Consider the following 17,094-nt stretch of genomic DNA (forward strand, 5'->3'; position numbering starts at 1 on the left):
ACACTTCCGAGCCTCCAGAACTGTGAGAAAATAAACTCATTTAAGCCACCCAGCCTATGGTATTTTGTTAGAGCAGCCTGACGCAAGACATAGGCTAAGGAAGCAAGCAGGCATGGGGATAACAATATATACAGCTACAAATATATCTAGTATAAACATACATGCATGTAAATAATCGTAATTATTAAAATGTTGGGATGTCTGAGTGTCTATTGGTTAAGCATCTGCCTTCGGCTCAGATCACGATCCTAGAGTCCTGGGATTGAGTCCCACATCGCGCCTGCTTTTCCCTCTGCCTGCACACACACTCTCTCTGACAAATAAATAAGATTTTTTTTTTTTTTTTTAATTATCACAATGTTAACAGAGAAGCAGTATGAGATAGTGACTGAGACCTTGGAGCCAAACTGACTAATTTCAATTCCAACTGTGCTACTTACAAGTCATACATGATTTAACTGAGTTGCTAAACCTCTTTGGCACTTATTTTCCTTGTCTACAAAATGGAAACAAAAGTAATACCTCCTGAGAATGTTGGAAGGATTAAATGAAATCATACTTGTAAACTGCTTGGAAAAGTACTGGCATGTAGTCTTAGCCATTACCATTATCAATTCTCTTGGTGTTGTGGGATTCCAAGTGATTTGTCTCCTTATTAAAACCTTCAAAGTTGGGGCACCTGGGTGATGGTTGGTTAAGCCTTTGACTCTTGGTCTCATCGCAGGTCTGATCTCAGAGTCATGAGACTGAACAGTGTCAGGCTCCACACTCAGTGGGGAGTCTCCTCTTTAAGACACTTTCTCCCTATCCCTCTACCCTTCCCCAGGCACACACAAACTCTCTCTCTCAAATAAATAAATAAATCTTTAAAAAAAAAAACAACAAAAACAAAAGAACAACCTTTAGAGTTTTTTCTTGTTTTTTTCAAGTTTGGGACCATGAATCAGGGGGAAAAGGAGTGTAGTCACCTCATAGGATAGCTGTCAGGGATAACTCTTTCAAATTTGACCAAAATGAAAAATTATAAATATACTCATAAACAAGATGATTTCTCTAAAGATAGACTCCACAAGTTAACAATCTTTTCTCTGACAATAAGAGACAGGATGAGATCTTTAAATAGTATTGAAAAACTGAAACAATATCCTCTAACATAGCTAGGAATACCCAAGGTATTCTAACCAAGGTAGAATAAAATCTCTCAAATCTAAAAATTATAAGGGGGGGGGGAACCTCTGAAAATTATAGGATCATTACTAACAGTAATAAAATATAAGGCATCTTTGGAAGAATAATCTTATACTAAAGAACTTCTGTTCCAACTAGTATAATTCTGATCTTATTTTATTAAGCTGTTATTGTTTCTATAACATAAAGTATAATTTTAAGAAATTCAATATTATCAGACACTGGTATTCTGTTATTTAGACAGAATACAAAAGCAATTTGTTTTTTTAAAGATTTTATTTATTTGACAGACAGAGATCACAAGTAGGCAGAGGCAGGCAGAGCGAGAGGAGGAAGCAGGCTCCCTGCTGAGCAGAGATGTGGGCTCCATCCCAGGGTCCTGGGATCATGACCTGAGCCGAAGGCAGAGACTAACCCACTGAGCCACCGAGGCGTCCCACAAAAGCAATTTGTAAACTAATGTTCAGAAGAAACTAATGTTCCTCTCCAAAGAGGAAAGGGATACTTCACATTTTAGCAATTTATTCTGGCTGTACTAAAGCTAAGTACTGCTTTGTCTTTTCATATGGTTAAACACATGGCCTTAAGAATAAGAAAAATCACTTCAGGGCACCCGGGTGGCTCAGTCAGTGGAGCGTCTGCCTTCAGCTCAGGTCATGATCTCAGGGTCCTGGGATCATGTCAGGCTCAGCGGGGAGCTGCTTCTCCTCTCCTTCTGCCTCTCCTCCTGCCTCTCCTCCCCCACTTGTGCTCGAGCACTCTCTCTCTCTCTCTCTCTCAAATAAATAAAGAAAAATCTTTTTAAAAAATCATTTCAATTTCACTCAGAAAGCAAAAAGATTCTCACAAAGACAAAGTAAACCTAAGATATGTTAAAAATTTTAGCATTACAACTCAGAGTTGGTAATAACTACCCCCAAGAGCGAACACAAGCCTTGGAAGCCACAGAGCAACACTGTGACAATGCCTAAAGCTTCATATAAGGACCCAGCAGATCCTAGAGATCTGCTCCAGAAGTAAAGGCCTGATCCCAGGCGCAGTCATTTTCCCTGTGCTTTCATCTCCTGAATTTTAGATAAACAGGAGTTCTTAGAAGTAGGAAGAACAGTCTCCCAAATAAACATCTGAATGTATCAGCAAATTCATATATATATGATAAAGAAATTATACTTACCTTCACTTTTCCCTGAAAAACAAAACAAAATGTTGATTATTATAAAGTCCTTCCAGATGTCACTTTAAAATGCTATACTTCCATAAAAAATAAGACTTTGAATAACAGTTAGTTTTAGTCCATCAGTTCACCCACATAAGCAAAATGTGAGGCAGTCACTCGTGACACAACCCTATCTAGTGGCAAATAGGAATTATGCCTGATTTGCTTCAAGGGCATCATCTCCAAGAGCCTGGGTAAGGAGTGGCTTCAGCTCATACAAGATTTAATACAGGCTGAAGGGAGAGAAAAATCTAATCTATCATCTGAGAGTACTCTCAAATATCTTAAGGACTTAACAGTTATTTGGTTGGCAGAGCCTTTTTTCACATTTATTTATTCTAAATCTGTAACATGGTTTCTGCTAAAAAATTGTATTCTTGGGGCGCCTGGGTGGTTCAGTGGGTTAAGCCTCTGCCTTCGGCTCAGGTCATGATCTCAGAGTCCTGGGATCGAGCCCCACATCGGGCTCTCTGCTCAGCAGGGAGCCTGCTTCCTCCTCTCTCTCTGCCTGCTTGTGATCTCTCTGTCAAATAAATAAATAAATAAAATCTTAAAAAAAAAATTGTATTCTTGCTTTGAAACTTCTAGACTGACACTGTAAAATTTTACCTAATTCAGGAATATTTCAAAAGACTATTTGTGAAGATTCAAATTATGCACCATTCAGCAGTTTGTAAGCAGCTGCTCATTTACTCTTAAAAAACTGTCTTCATTTTGCCCATGCTTATTTAATGCCATCATTGTTTGATTATTAAAATACATATGCTAACTGCAAATACATGTTTAAAAAAAAAAGAAGACACAGACGAAATAAAAAATGTCATCTGAACTCCCTCTACCCTAGATAAATACCATTTATGCTTTGGTAAATGTCCTTTTTCTTCACATATAGACATTTACATATTATATTAAGTATGTTTTTACAAAAATATACATACGATTTGATGCCTGTTTCTTTTCTTCAATGTGCTATTGGTCATTACTGACCTAAATGAATACAAATTTTCAGCAACATTTCTAGTGGTGTATTTTACTCCATGAACATACCGTGAATCATTTAACCAGTTCCTTAATGATAAATATTTAAATTGTTCCCATTTATCTTCATGATAAGTGAGGGTAGTTAATTAATCAGATCATAATGTGAGTTCATACTGAGGATCACCCCTTACCTAGGAATTTGCACTCATCTGATATTAAATCAATAGCTTCCAAAGGGTTACCATATGTGACTCAGATAAACCCAAACTCTTCTTTAAAGATGTTCTTTCATTTCTAATCTAAGAAAGCCTAGGCTGCCAACATTTAGGGAATGATGCAATCTCATTGCTTTCCAGGAGGAAATTTATGTTTATTGACTATATGAGATCAGCAGCTTTTCAAATAAATTTTAAAAATGAAAAACTCACACATTTGCTAAAAGTACACCAAAGATTTCATCAGTAAGCACATATTATGAGAACAGGGATATATATTTCCTAAGCAAAAAGTCTGAAATCATAGCACTGAAATGGTTTATTCAACAAACCATTCTGCCTATTACAGACTGAGCAGGGTTTCTGAGTTGCAATTTCACACCCCCTCTGCCTCTGCACAGTGCCTAGCGCACAGTAAATAGAGGATAATCATTTGCTGAAGGAACAGTGATCTTCCTAACTGCAGACAAGACCATTAAATGAGGAGAGCAGTTTTCATCAATCATTCACTTAACAAACAACTCCATCTGTTATGTGTCAGGCTCTCTATTAAGAGATGAAACCAATAAATACTCCCCAAATACCCAGAGTGCTAGGGTAGATCAATAGATGCATAATAGTAAAATAATGCCAGTGGAAAGGTGGTAAGAGACACAAAACATGATGTAAGATCACTTTATGAGGAGAGAGGGGTTACTTCCAGTTAGGAGAGTCAGGGAAGATAGAAAAGGCAGCATTTGGGCAAGACCTTAAATGAAAAATCTTAATGAAATATAAAGACATGTGAATTTGAAATCAGACTCCCAATATGTATAATCATTTTTTTTGGATATTCATTTAACTAGAAAATGAATAAAAATAGTAAAAACTAAACACACACATTTTGTAAAAATGCACAAAAGAATAAAAATTTAACCTACTCTCCACCCTATGATAATCTAATACCATGAACTTCATTACACAAATACTCCTTACTGAGGTATAAATATTTTAAACACCAACTTGTCTATAACGGTGAGGCATAACTTCTATGGCAACGGGAATATATGACCTCAAATGCTCTTGCCAAAACCCTTATCTGGCCTTCCTCTTCCTTATAACCAAAGTTCACTGGCTGATAAATAATATAACAGTGCAAATAAATAACTCACCTTGACCAGAAGCCAAAGGATTTAAAGGTCTTTTAATCGTCTGTGGCCTAGAAACGAAAGAATTAAACTGTAAAATATAATTATGTTACCTATCTTGTTATAATTATCTAGGTAAAAGTGAAATTATCTCAGAGAGATAATTGCTTAATGACTACATCCAAAATCAAACTGTTTTATTGAGCTTATAAAACATTTAGTGTTCTCAAATTGCTTTAAGGGAGGGTGGCTGTTATTTGTCTTAGCAATAGTTTCTGATCTTTTCCCATTGTAGCAGCCAGAAAGCCATTTCTTAATCACTTCCTCAAAGGAAGACTACACCGAGTCAAGCTCTTCTCCTAGAGTCACTAATGTTTTTAAATATGTTACATATACATATATGCGTGTACACATATGTGTTTGCACGTGGCACAAAGTGCACTCCTGACTGAAAGACAAACAAGAAATATAAATACCCAAACGAAGCACGAAAATAAAAAGGGAAAAAACACTCTGGGTAGATTATTTTCCACTTCGTAAATCTTAGGTATGTCAACTGATCCTATGGCCACCAAGTCTGTTAGGATTTCAGTAAAAGGCATTTTTTTAATATGAAAAAAGGAGTTAAAATGTCACTAAAGTTAAAAAAAAATTTTTTTTTAATGTCACTGAAGTGCCTTTAAATCTCAAACTAAGTATTTGTTAGTAACACTACTAAAGTGCAGGGACTGCTTTGTCTGCAATTTAAATTTTACGAACTTGCACAACTTGAGACACTTTAAGAACAGAACATGTAAGCTGTATTATATCACACTCAGTTTTGTGCCTCATATATTGTTTATATTTTAGAAATATTTATACTGGGAATCATGATATAAATTAGTTAAGAAATAACTATAATACAAATGTAAAATCCAACAAATGCTTCTGTTGAGTCTATTTTAGTTCACATTAAAAAAAAAACAGACCCTTTAGGGGCGCCTAGCAGGCTCAGTCAGTAGAGCATACAACTCTGTATCTTGGGGTTGTAAGTTAGAGCCCCAAGTTGGGTCTAGAGATTACTTAAACATAAAATCTAAAGCAAAGCAAAAGAAAAAAAAAAACCTTAATGTAAGTCAATTAAGGGGTGCCTGGGTGGCTCAGTTGTTAAGTGCCTGCTCTCGGCTCAGGTCATGATCCCAGGGTCCTGGGGTTGAGCCCCGTGTCTGGCTTCCTGCTCAGCGGGGAGACTGCTTCTCCCTCTCTCCCACTCCCCGTTTGTGTTCTCTCTCTAGCTGTCTCTCTCTCTCTGTGTCAAGTAAGTAAATAAAATCTTAAAAAAAAAAAAGTAAGCCAATTAAGTCAAACATTCTTAATAATAAACCAGGGAATTTAAATGAAACACATGGCAGAAATGAGTAAATAATAAAAATTATCCACTTTAAAACTGGAGAAGTTCTTCAAGTCAAAAAAAAGAAACACATTTTTCTGGTATAAGCATAACTGCTTATCCCTTATATTCGACTTAACGCAAAGTGAAATGTATTACTACCTTATCTATGAACTCCATTTTCCCAGAACTCGCCCCATCTCTGAGACAGTATAATGCAAATGCACACACAAATTCCTTCCAAAAACCAAGAAGCACATTGGTTAGAGGCCAGAGGCTTCCAAGAGGCATGTAAATTTGAAGCATGTCCCAGTCACACATTAATCAAATTGACTATTTCCATGGTAGCAGTAAAGAATACAAAGTGGGTTCTTCCACTTACTAGACTTTTGACACTGGAAAAATCATTTAACCCTTCCAAGTCTCAAGTTTCTCCATCTGTAAACAGTGACGACTACAACAGTGACAAGGGCTATTGCAGGGACTAAAAGAGAAAATGTACATACCATGCTTAGCACAGGTCTGGCACACCGTGAGTGTTCAAGTGTTACCTATTATAATTATTCTCTGAAATTAATCTAACTTAAACTTGAGAGCAGGTAAAATAACCAGAGCCTCAAAAAGATGAATACAGAGCACCAAAAAACGATTTAGGAATCACTTATTCTCTACTACTAAGTTTAGGATCCTGGGAAATGAAGTAAACCTGGCTGGCTCCTGGTAATTTCATCTGTAAAATGAGATTATATAATCCACTGAAGGAACATCTGTAAAATGTCTACAAGACTCCCATAAAAGTCCTATACTAGTCACTGTCTTTTTTTTTCTATGTCTTTTACTTTATTTTTTTAAAGAATTTTTTATTTATTTTTCTACGTCTGTGTCTTTTGAAGAAGAAAAAAATATTTGTTGAAACTCATGTCCACATGTTTTCCCAGAGGAGAACTGGATTAATGAGTAAGAATGTTTCTATGTCCAAATACATCCTTTAACAAAGTCAATGTGATTTGCAATTTAGAGTCATTATGATTTATTGATTAGTTGATATATAAATAAAAATCACTCTGTCAGGATTTTCTAAATGAAAATGACACATACTTAAAACAGTTTTCTTCATAGATGACATTCCAAATCTTCCAAGCATCTGGTCCCTTGTAACCCGTGTAGCGCTCGGGATTAAGGAGCAAATCTACATATTCAGCATCAGGAGACTGTATGTCTGTAAAATGAAATGTTTCGTTCAACCTTTTTCTTCACTTACTTAAGAAAATTGTATAACAGACTATATCCCACTGATTCTAAGGCACCACAAATTTAACAAGTGCATCCAGACTTTAAATACAACCTTTTTACACGAAAGATGAGAGAAGGGGCGCCTGGGTGGCTCAATGGGTTAAAGCCTCTGCCTTCGGCTCAGGTCATGATCCCAGAGTCCTGGGATCCAGCCCCGCTTCGGGCTCTCTGCTCAGCAGGGAGCCTGCTTCCGCCCCCACCTCCCCGCCTGCCTCTCTGCGTACTTGTGATCTGTCAAATAAATAAATAAAATCTTTAAAAAAAAAAAAAAGAAAGAAAGATGAGAGAAGAAGAAGGCACAGCCACATTAAATGTACTCACTGGTTGCAAAAGCATCCTGCTTTTAAAAATGGTAAATAGGAATGCGTGAATTTTAGAATCAAAGAAACACGGTGATTTGATTCTCATAAGCTGTCCAGATGAAAAATATACTACGCATTTCCCTTTCCCTCCACCTTAACCGCAAGCAGTTCATCAGCAACCGGGGTAGATGAAGATGTATTACTACCACACACCGTTACCAAAAACTTCCTTCTTACAAGACCACCGTCAAGATCCACAACAAAGCTGTCCCAAAGGTACAATCCTAAACATGCAAAAAGTTATAAGCAGGAATATACTTGCATCAGCATTATTTATAGAAGGGAAAATAAGAAGCAACCTCTATGTCCAACAGACCAACACATGGGGCTCTGGAGCCAGACTGCCTGGGTGAGAATCCAGGTCCTACTTCTTATTTCATGTGGAACCTGGGGCAAATTACATACGTTCTCAATGCATTGGTGCCATCATTTATAAAGTGGAGCTAATACTCAGCATTACCATGAGACTTAGGTAAATTTATATGTGTAGAGTGCTTGGAACCACAGTAAGAGTTCAATACATATTAGCTAGTGGTATTATGACATATCTTACATTTTATAATCAACAAAACTCTTAAGTACAAAGGCTGTCTAATAAAATGAAAAGGTAAGTATTCTAGAAAAGTCCATTACAAATACCAATGAAAACCATACAAAAATTGGTGAGATGCTGGTTACTCATATGTCCTATAAATTTGTATAACGTATTTTATCTTTGAAACAAAAAAATGGCCCCTTGTTTTCCAGTAGCTTTGGGAAATTATTTAATATACAGTAATATCTTACTCATTTGTAAAGCTTAACAACATGAACCAACAAAAAATGAAGTGCGTGGGGCACCTGGGTGGCTCAGTGGGTTAAGCCTCTGCCTTCGGCTCAGGTCATGATCTCAGGGTTCTGGGATCGAGCCCCGCATCAGGCTCTCTACTCGGCGGGGAGCCTGCTTCCCCGCTCTCTCTCTGCTTGCCTCTCTGCCCACTTGTGATCACTCTCTCTCTGTCAAATAAATAAATAAAATCTTTATTAAAAAAATGAAGTAGGCAAAAATGGCCTCAAAGCAACTAAAGCAGATGACAAAAATCTGAGCACACAGGTGCTTTTAAGAAAGTCCATTAGGCTCTCAAAAGTACCTATTTCTTATTAAAAACACAATGACAAAAACAAAAATAAAACTAAGCATGGTTATTTTTATCCCAATTGACAATACACTAGAGACATAAATTAGGGGAAATTTGGCTTCTAGAAGTAGCACAGTGATAGCATCTAGAAATAACTGAGAGCCCATGCGGAAGTGACAATTAAAGTAACTAGAGAAAGTAGAAACAAAACTTAAAAACAGGGGCACTTGGCTAGTTCAGTCAGTAAAGCATGTGACTCTTGATCTTCAGGTTGTTAATTTAAGCCCCAAGTTGGGTATACAGATTACTTAAAAAAAAAAAAAAATAGTAGAACAAATTTGTATGGGATCCTCTGGTTCAGGAACAAATATTTCTGTTCAACTCAACTCAAGTATCGCCACAGAATAGCAAATTATAATAAATTCATAAAAAATAGCCCTCACTTTTAAAACATATAAATAATGCTCAGCATCTAGTACTTTAAGACAGAAAACAAATTACCAAGAAATAATTAAATTTTTAATATTCTGCCTAATTAGATATAAGTATTAGTTGACTCATAATTTTACTTATAACAAATATTTCATCTTGCCTCAACTTTTTAATAAAAAATAATTGTTACTGGGGCACCTGGCTGGCTCAGTTAGTTAAGCAACTGCCTTTGGCTCTGGTCATGATTCCAGACTGGGATGAAGCCTCACATCAGGCTCCCTGCTCAGTGAGGAGTCTACTTCTCCCTTTCCCTCTGCCCCTTCTCACCATTCGTGCTCTCTCTCTTACTTGCTCTAAGTAAATAAATAAAAAGTTTTAAAAAATTGTTACTATAGGGGCGCCTGGGTGGCTCAGTGGGTTAAGCCTCTGCCTTCGGCTCAGGTCATGATCCCAGGGTCCTGGAATCAAGCCCCGCATAGGGCTCTCTGCTTGGCAGAGAGCCTGCTTCCCTCTCTCTCTCTCTCTGCCTGCCTCTCTGCCTACTTGTGATCTCTGTCTGTCAAAAATAAATAAAATCTTTAAAAAAAAAAATTGTTACTATAGCCATATTTCGCCAGATGACAAAAGCTCAAATTTTTAATTAAAACTCACAAAATATCTTCTGTCTTCTACCTACCATTTACATACATTATATCTTCCTTATAAAGCTATCCTTTTTTTAAATATTCACCGTAACAGAAGAAACAAATATGAATGGACAAGTGATTCATGGAACAGATTCTCAGTCCTTGCTACACAAATCTAAGCAGGTAGTCTCAAAAGTACACTTTGGTAAATGAAGTTAAAGTATTACTGTTCTTTCTCTAACACTGCAGGTCTGAAAAAAATGTGCTGCATGTTAAGAGTTTAATTTTATCTCATAGTAATATTCAGGCCAAAGAATCCTTGTGGAAAAGAGACTGTAAAGTTAAAGGGCTGGGAGAGCATTTCTTTTTTAAAGATTTTATTTATTTAACAGACACAGAGAGAGAGAGTGAGAGGGAACACAAGCAAGGGGAGTGGGAGAGGGAGAAGCAGGCTTCCTACTACGCAGGGAGCCGAATGCAGGGCTTGATCCTAGGACCCTGGGATCATAACCTCAGTCAAAGGCAGACACTTAAGGACTGAGCCACCCAGGCACCTCTTGGCGCATTTTATCCCCCTTCTTTGCTAGTCTAAAACTTGGTGTAAGTCCAAAACTCCCTATCCAACATCGCTGGGGCCTATGTTTTGGGAATTCAGAACTTTTTGGATTTTAGAAAAGTATTATAGTGTATGCAACATATACTGAATAATTATTCCAGGAGGGACTGGGGGGGGGGGGGCGGGCAGCAACTTTTAAACAAACACAAAAATAGTCCTGTAGTGAAACGTGTGAATATTCACACTAAATGAGTCTGTGCTAAACTCAGGGGGGAAATATTCATTTTTCAGAGTTTTCAGATTTTGGAATTAGGAATAGAGGATTATAAATATTATCTGCCAAGGCATAATCCTGTTATGTTAAGGAAAACATGTGTTTCTCTTTTTTTTTCCCAAAATGAAACCACAAAGTTAAAAATAAGTACTTTCTCTCTGTCTTCCTCTTTTTGGAGAATTGCAGGATCTGTCTCTCACTTGCAATTAAAATTATCTGTATCATTCTTTTTGCTAATTTTTTTTTTTAAATATCATTAATCTGCTTCAAAAGAGCCATGAAGGATACCAAAACTCAGGTGGCTTTGATTTGTTTAGCCAACTAAAAGGCTAACAATTCAACTTGGAAAAAGGAAGAATAGGAGAATCCATAAATCTGATTAAAGGGTTCTAATGCATCCTAGGGCTCCTGGATTTGAACAGTCCCAGAACTCTGGCCCAGCATCCCATTGTCTCAGATTTAACTCATGGTTCTTTCTTCTCTTTTCCAAAAGTAACGCACACCATCATTAAGGAAAATATGTAATAACCCAAGGCCAGTACAACAGAAGCAAGGTTTTGCAATCTCAATCTCTACATTTGAGCTATTTATGCAAAATGTCTGTATATATTACAAAATCATATATATATATAATAGGTAAGTAACACACACACACATATATCTGAGATACACAAAACAGTAATACTCAAACTCAGGAGGTAAATTTTTTCCAGAAACTGGCAGTTTGTTTTTCTTTAACTGCAGTAAAATGTATGTAATGTAAAACTTACCATATTAACCATGTTTACAAGTAGAATCCAGTGACATTAATTATATTCACAACATTGTGCAACCGTCACCACTAACTGTTTCCAAACTTTTCTATGACCTCAAACAGAAACTTTAACCATTAAATATTAACGCCCCATTCTCCCCTTCTCCTAACCTCTGGTTACTCTGTCTCTATCACCTTACCTATTCTAGATATTTTATGTAAATGGAATCACACAATAGTTGCTCTTTTGTGTCTGGCTTATTTCATTTAGCATAGTATTTTCAAGGTTTATCCATGTTGCAGCACATACCAAAACTTTGTTTATGGCTAAATAATATTCCATTGTATGTATTTATTATACTCTGCTTTTCTATTTATTTGTTGATGGATATTTGGGTCATTTCTACCTTTTGGCCATTGTGAAAAATGCTGCCACAAATACGGGCAAACAAGTATGTGTTACCCTGTCTTCAGTTTTTTTTGGTACATATTTAGGAGCTGAATTGTTAGGTCATACTGTAATTGTCTTTAGCTTTTTGACAAACTGCCTAACCTTAGAAACTGAGTTCTAAAAGCCATTTTAAACAACAAATTTAAAATTAAACCCAATTTTAAACAAAATGCACACTATGAAAACTATTATACCATCAGCTTCACAGAAGTTGTCTGAGGAATCATCATGCTTGGTCCACTGAAGAACAGCCTTCTGTGTTTCCTCACTTCAAATAAAGAAAACAGGTACTGTTACCCTTTTCTTAAAGTTACCATTTCACAAGGAAAAAAAAAAAAACTACTGCAAAAAAAGAAAAAAAATCAAACCTCAGAGATTCATCCACTGCTCCAAGTCGTTCAGCTTGTTCACATTCTTCAATGAAGTTATTGGCTACCTCAGAATACTAAAAGGAAAAGGAGAATAAACAGATGACCAGTTATTGCATTTTAAGAACTGTTTAAAAGAATATCAAAATTATCTGAAGTTCTTTCATACCTAGCGCAATTTCCTTGGCTTCAAAACTTAAAAAAAAAAAAAAAATTAAGCCCTCACATCTCCCCTGAAGGTTAAAAAAAAAACAAACAAACAAAAAAACAAAAGGCTTTGCCCCTTGTTTTTGTTGGTGAACACATTTACTATATGGTCACAAAATAGAGAATGTAGTTCTGATAACTCATTACCAAGCTGTTCGCTAAGAAAATCTCTGAGGTTTTAGGAACATTAGGCAAGGGATCATGAGGCAATGTCCCACTTTTTTTTTTTCTTTTTTCCTTAAAGTAGGCTCCATGCCCAGTGTGGAGCCCAACACAGGCTCTGAACTCATGATCCTGAGATCAAGGCCTGAGCTGAGATCAAGAGTCTGACACTTAACTGACTGAGCCATCCAGGCACCCTGGTGTCCCACTTTTTTAATGGCCTAATTGTAAGCATCAGTTTTCTCTTCCATAGATAAGTGGCTGGACCAGATGATGTGTGTCTAGGTCAATCTCATCTCCAAATGCCATGATTCTAAATATGCCCTGGGGCACACCAAGTCTTACAAAAAGTATTCTGACATCTTTAGGTGTTTAAAATATATTCTTTAGGGGCACCTGGGTGGCTCAGTGGGTTAAGCCTCTGCTTTCGGCTCAGGTTGTGATCTCAGGGTCCTGGGATCGAGCCCCACATCTGGCTCTCTGCTTGGCAGGGAGCCTGCTTCTCCTTCTTCCTCTGCCTGCCTCTTTGCCTACTTGTGATGTCTCTCTCTCTCTGTCAAATAAATAAATAAAATCTTTTAAAAAATAAAATAAAAAAATAAAATATATTCTTTAACAACCACATTTCTTCTCAACATCTAAGCCTCACACACACACACACATTATTCTGATAGGCATGTATTTGGCACAGAGGAAGTGAATGTAGCTCATACGATTTCACAACACACTGGTCATCACCACCACAGAGCTGAAAGATAACAATGGAAACAGAAGGCACAGACTCAATCACTCAACAAATATTTACTGAGTATCCTTATTGTTAGAGTGACCATACTAATAATGACTGCCTAGCCTATGACACTTCTGAGGATAAAAGGGAACACTAAGATAACCTAAATGATACAATTTTTTGAAATATTTACATACTGAATAACAGCTTTGTTTCATTACAATGGTTAACCTATAAGACAGCTCAATTCCAACACTATTTTCAAAACTAAAATTCTCGGGGTGCCTGGGTGGCTCAGTGGGTTAAAGCCTCTGCCTTCGGCTCAGGTCCTAGGGCCCTGGGATAGAGCCCCACGACACTGGGCTCTCTGCTCAGCAGGGAGCCTGCTTCCCTTTCTCTCTCTCTGCCTGCCTCTCTGCCTACTTGTGATCTATGTCCGTTAAATAAATAAATAAAATCTTTAAAAAAAAAAAAGTCATATGCTCTATTGACTGAGCCAGTCAGGCGCCCCTGAATTATGTGTATATCTTAATCAACTACAAATTCATTTCTGCTCCACAGATTTCTTGATTTAGTCAGAATTGTTTTTATCAGAATTTGTATATTACCACCACAAAACAAATATTTTGTCTTCAGTTTTTAGCTTAAAATGAATTTATACTGGCATTCACAATAGGGACAAATGTTTTCCCTCAACAGCATAAACTTTCAAAAGTTTTAATGATGCTGGCATTATTTAACTATGCTCAAAGTTCTGCTACTAGAGCCAACACATTTATAGCTATGACTTTACTCTTTGTACGTGAACAACAAAACATGGATTCAAAAAGGAGCAAAATTACTTTAGAATCTATGGTGGAAAAAGTGAACAGTGGTTGCCCCTGGGAGAAAAAGTAAAAATTGGGACAGGGTATCAAGCGACTTTCTAGGGTAATAGTAATGTTCCCTATTATAATCAAAGCATAGATTACACAGATACCTGTGTTTAGCACAGGCACACCTAAGATTTGTGCATCTCACTGTGTGTTAACTTTATAAAAAATAGGTAGAAGCAAATATTGGACTCTGGTTAATGATATACTTCTAGTTGTGTGTGTGTGTGTGTGTGTGTGTGTGTGTGTGTATATATATATATATGGTTGATGACACATTTAGGGCAATGCGTACTGATGCTTGCAATCTACTTTGAAATATATCCAGAAAATAACATTTTTTAATGGATAACTAGAAAGATGGACAGATAAATATGAGATAATGTAAGTTTACAAAATGTTAATGGTAGAATCCATTACTGGGATCATCTTAAAAGGCCATAGTCACTAACTTGAAGGAGCTCCTAGTAGCTAAAGACAGAACAACTCAAACATCCAAAGGAATCATAAGAAATGAGTACAATAGAATCCAACACATAAATTATGTCAAAAATCTTAAGTTCAAAATAACACCTAAAAATAAAAACTTTATTGGGCATCTTCAGAGGTGTTAGGGGGCCAGACTCATAATTATTCTGAAAACTGGTAAAGAGAGGAAAAGAATGAAGCACTGATCCTGTCTGTCCTGTATAAACTGTATTTCAGGGCATCCAAATAGTTGACAAGAAAAGATCTTTATAGGATAATAACAGATAATAAGTATAGAAAGAACTATATAATTAGGGTATCAGCATTTTCAAAACCCTAATGAAAGAATGCAACTAGGTAATAATCATCAAAGCTACCAAAACTTTCACAGAAAAAGCTAGTAGGGAACTTTATATCAGATGTATAATGAACCTAATGATCAATCTTATCATAGAAAAAAAGAAAACCAGACATGATGTGTCTTTTGATATGATGTAATAAGAAGTATACAGCAACACTGACAATACATATCAGGAAATGAATCTGAAAAGCCATAAAACATAACTGCCAGTTTATAGAAAATAATGTGTTGAATGATGTAATAGGGATACAATCAACTAAAACACAATGGGAAAAATTCTTTTTTTTTTTAACGATTTAATTTATTTATTTGACAGAGCGAGAGAACACAAGCAGGGGGAGAAGCAGAGGGAGAGGGAGGAGCAGGCTCCCCACTGAGCAGGAGCCCGATGTGGGGCTCGATCCCAGAACCCTGGGATCATGACCTGAGCTGAAGGCAGACATTTAACAACTGACCCACCCAGGCACCCAGAATGTGGAAAATTCTATAGGATAAGGATTCATTTCCTCAACATATAAGTTTGCAAAGAAGAAAAAAGAAAAGGGAATGGACATGGGTTAAAAGAGACTGAAGAGACAGAAATATACCAGTAGTGCCAGAACTAAGAACGTGCTGAAGAAAGAGAAAAACCACAATGATGAGAGTAGATCAAAGGGACACAGGAACAACTGAAACAGCTCCCAGTGGCCAAATTAGAATGATCTGAACAGTAAAATGAAGTCACATTAAATTATAATTCTAAGTAGAAAATAAATATCCATAAAGACTTATCTGAGAATGGCTTTAAAATAATTGGGAAAGTGGAGCACAAGGTACAGATGAAACAAAATTGACCACAGACTAATAATTGCTGAAGCTGGGTGATGGGTTTTTTTCTTTTATTAGTAAGTACCTATACATACCTTATAGCTTGCAGATTTAATTCCATCAGGAACTTCATCCTGAAAAATAAAAAAAAATGCTTTTATCAGAAATTTATTCCACCTTTTGAAAAAAAAATTAAGTTTCTATAATTTATGAGATTATTTTTATTTTTTTAAAGTTTATTTTATTTATTTAAGTAATCTCTACCCCCATCATGGTGCTCGAACTCATGATCCCAAGATCAAGAGTCACATGCTCTTCCAAATGAGTCAATCAGGTACCCTTATGAGATTATTTTTATTTTTTATTTTTTGAGATTATTTTTAAACTGAGAATAGTTAAGCAGTTTTTATATCACTCTCTTTTTTTAAGATTTTATTTATTTATTTGACAGAGAGCACAAGTAGACAGAGCAGCAGGCAGAGGAAGAGGGAGAAGCAGGCTTCCTGCCAAGCAAGGAGCCCAATGTGGGGCTCAATCCCAGGACTCTGGGATCATGACCAGAGCTGAAAGCAGACGCTTAACAACTCAGCCACCCAGGTGTCCCTTTATATCACCTCTTTTTTTTTGGGCAGACAGATCACAAGTAGGCAGAGAGTCAGGCGGGTTGGGGGATAAGGAGGCTCCCTGCTGAGCAGAGAGCTGGATATGGGGGTCAATCCCAGGACCCTGGAGATCATGCCTGAGCCGAAGGCAGAGACTTAACCCACTGAGCCACCCAGGCGCCCCCCCCCTTTATATCACTTCTTAAAAGTACACAAAAACCCAACAAATTATTGTATAGGCTGCTGATCATGTATTTTATTACTTACATAACAGCATGGAAATGTAAAAACAGCCACTCCTTTTGACGCCCAAATTGTCCCACACTGGCAACCAGGGGACCCACAAAGTGCTGACTTGATATCTGTATCCCTATTGATATGACCCTAGTAATCTTTAGCAGCACCCTTTGATTTCTGTTATGACAAGATACTCCAGGCTCACCTTGTATATTTCTTTTTTTTTTTTTAAGATTTTATTTATTTATTTATTTGAGAGACAGCATGAGTTGCAGGGAGGGGCAAAGGGAGAAGCAGACTCCCCACTGAGCAGGGAGC

The 17,094-nt window shown here is 36.8% G+C and overlaps 1 protein-coding gene across 2 annotated transcripts in view; it reads right to left on the bottom strand.

Moving 5' to 3' along the window:
- The window catches only part of LOC111160241 (endoplasmic reticulum oxidoreductase 1 alpha), a 45,484-nt gene that overhangs the window by 14,285 nt on the left and 14,105 nt on the right, over positions 1-17,094 (bottom strand). For both annotated transcript variants that reach the window (XM_022523164.1, XM_022523172.1), the window contains exons 4-9: positions 16,033-16,071; positions 12,331-12,407; positions 12,157-12,230; positions 7,195-7,315; positions 4,752-4,798; positions 2,363-2,374 (exon numbers count right to left, since the gene is read on the bottom strand). In XM_022523164.1, the coding sequence (XP_022378872.1) occupies positions 2,363-2,374; positions 4,752-4,798; positions 7,195-7,315; positions 12,157-12,230; positions 12,331-12,407; positions 16,033-16,071 (370 nt within the window). The remainder of the gene's footprint in view (positions 1-2,362; positions 2,375-4,751; positions 4,799-7,194; positions 7,316-12,156; positions 12,231-12,330; positions 12,408-16,032; positions 16,072-17,094) is intronic.

The sequence above is a fragment of the Enhydra lutris genome, unplaced genomic scaffold (genome assembly GCF_002288905.1).
Source record: "Enhydra lutris kenyoni isolate GAN:26980312 unplaced genomic scaffold, ASM228890v2 scaffoldscaffold4, whole genome shotgun sequence".
NCBI lineage: Eukaryota > Metazoa > Chordata > Mammalia > Carnivora > Mustelidae > Enhydra > Enhydra lutris.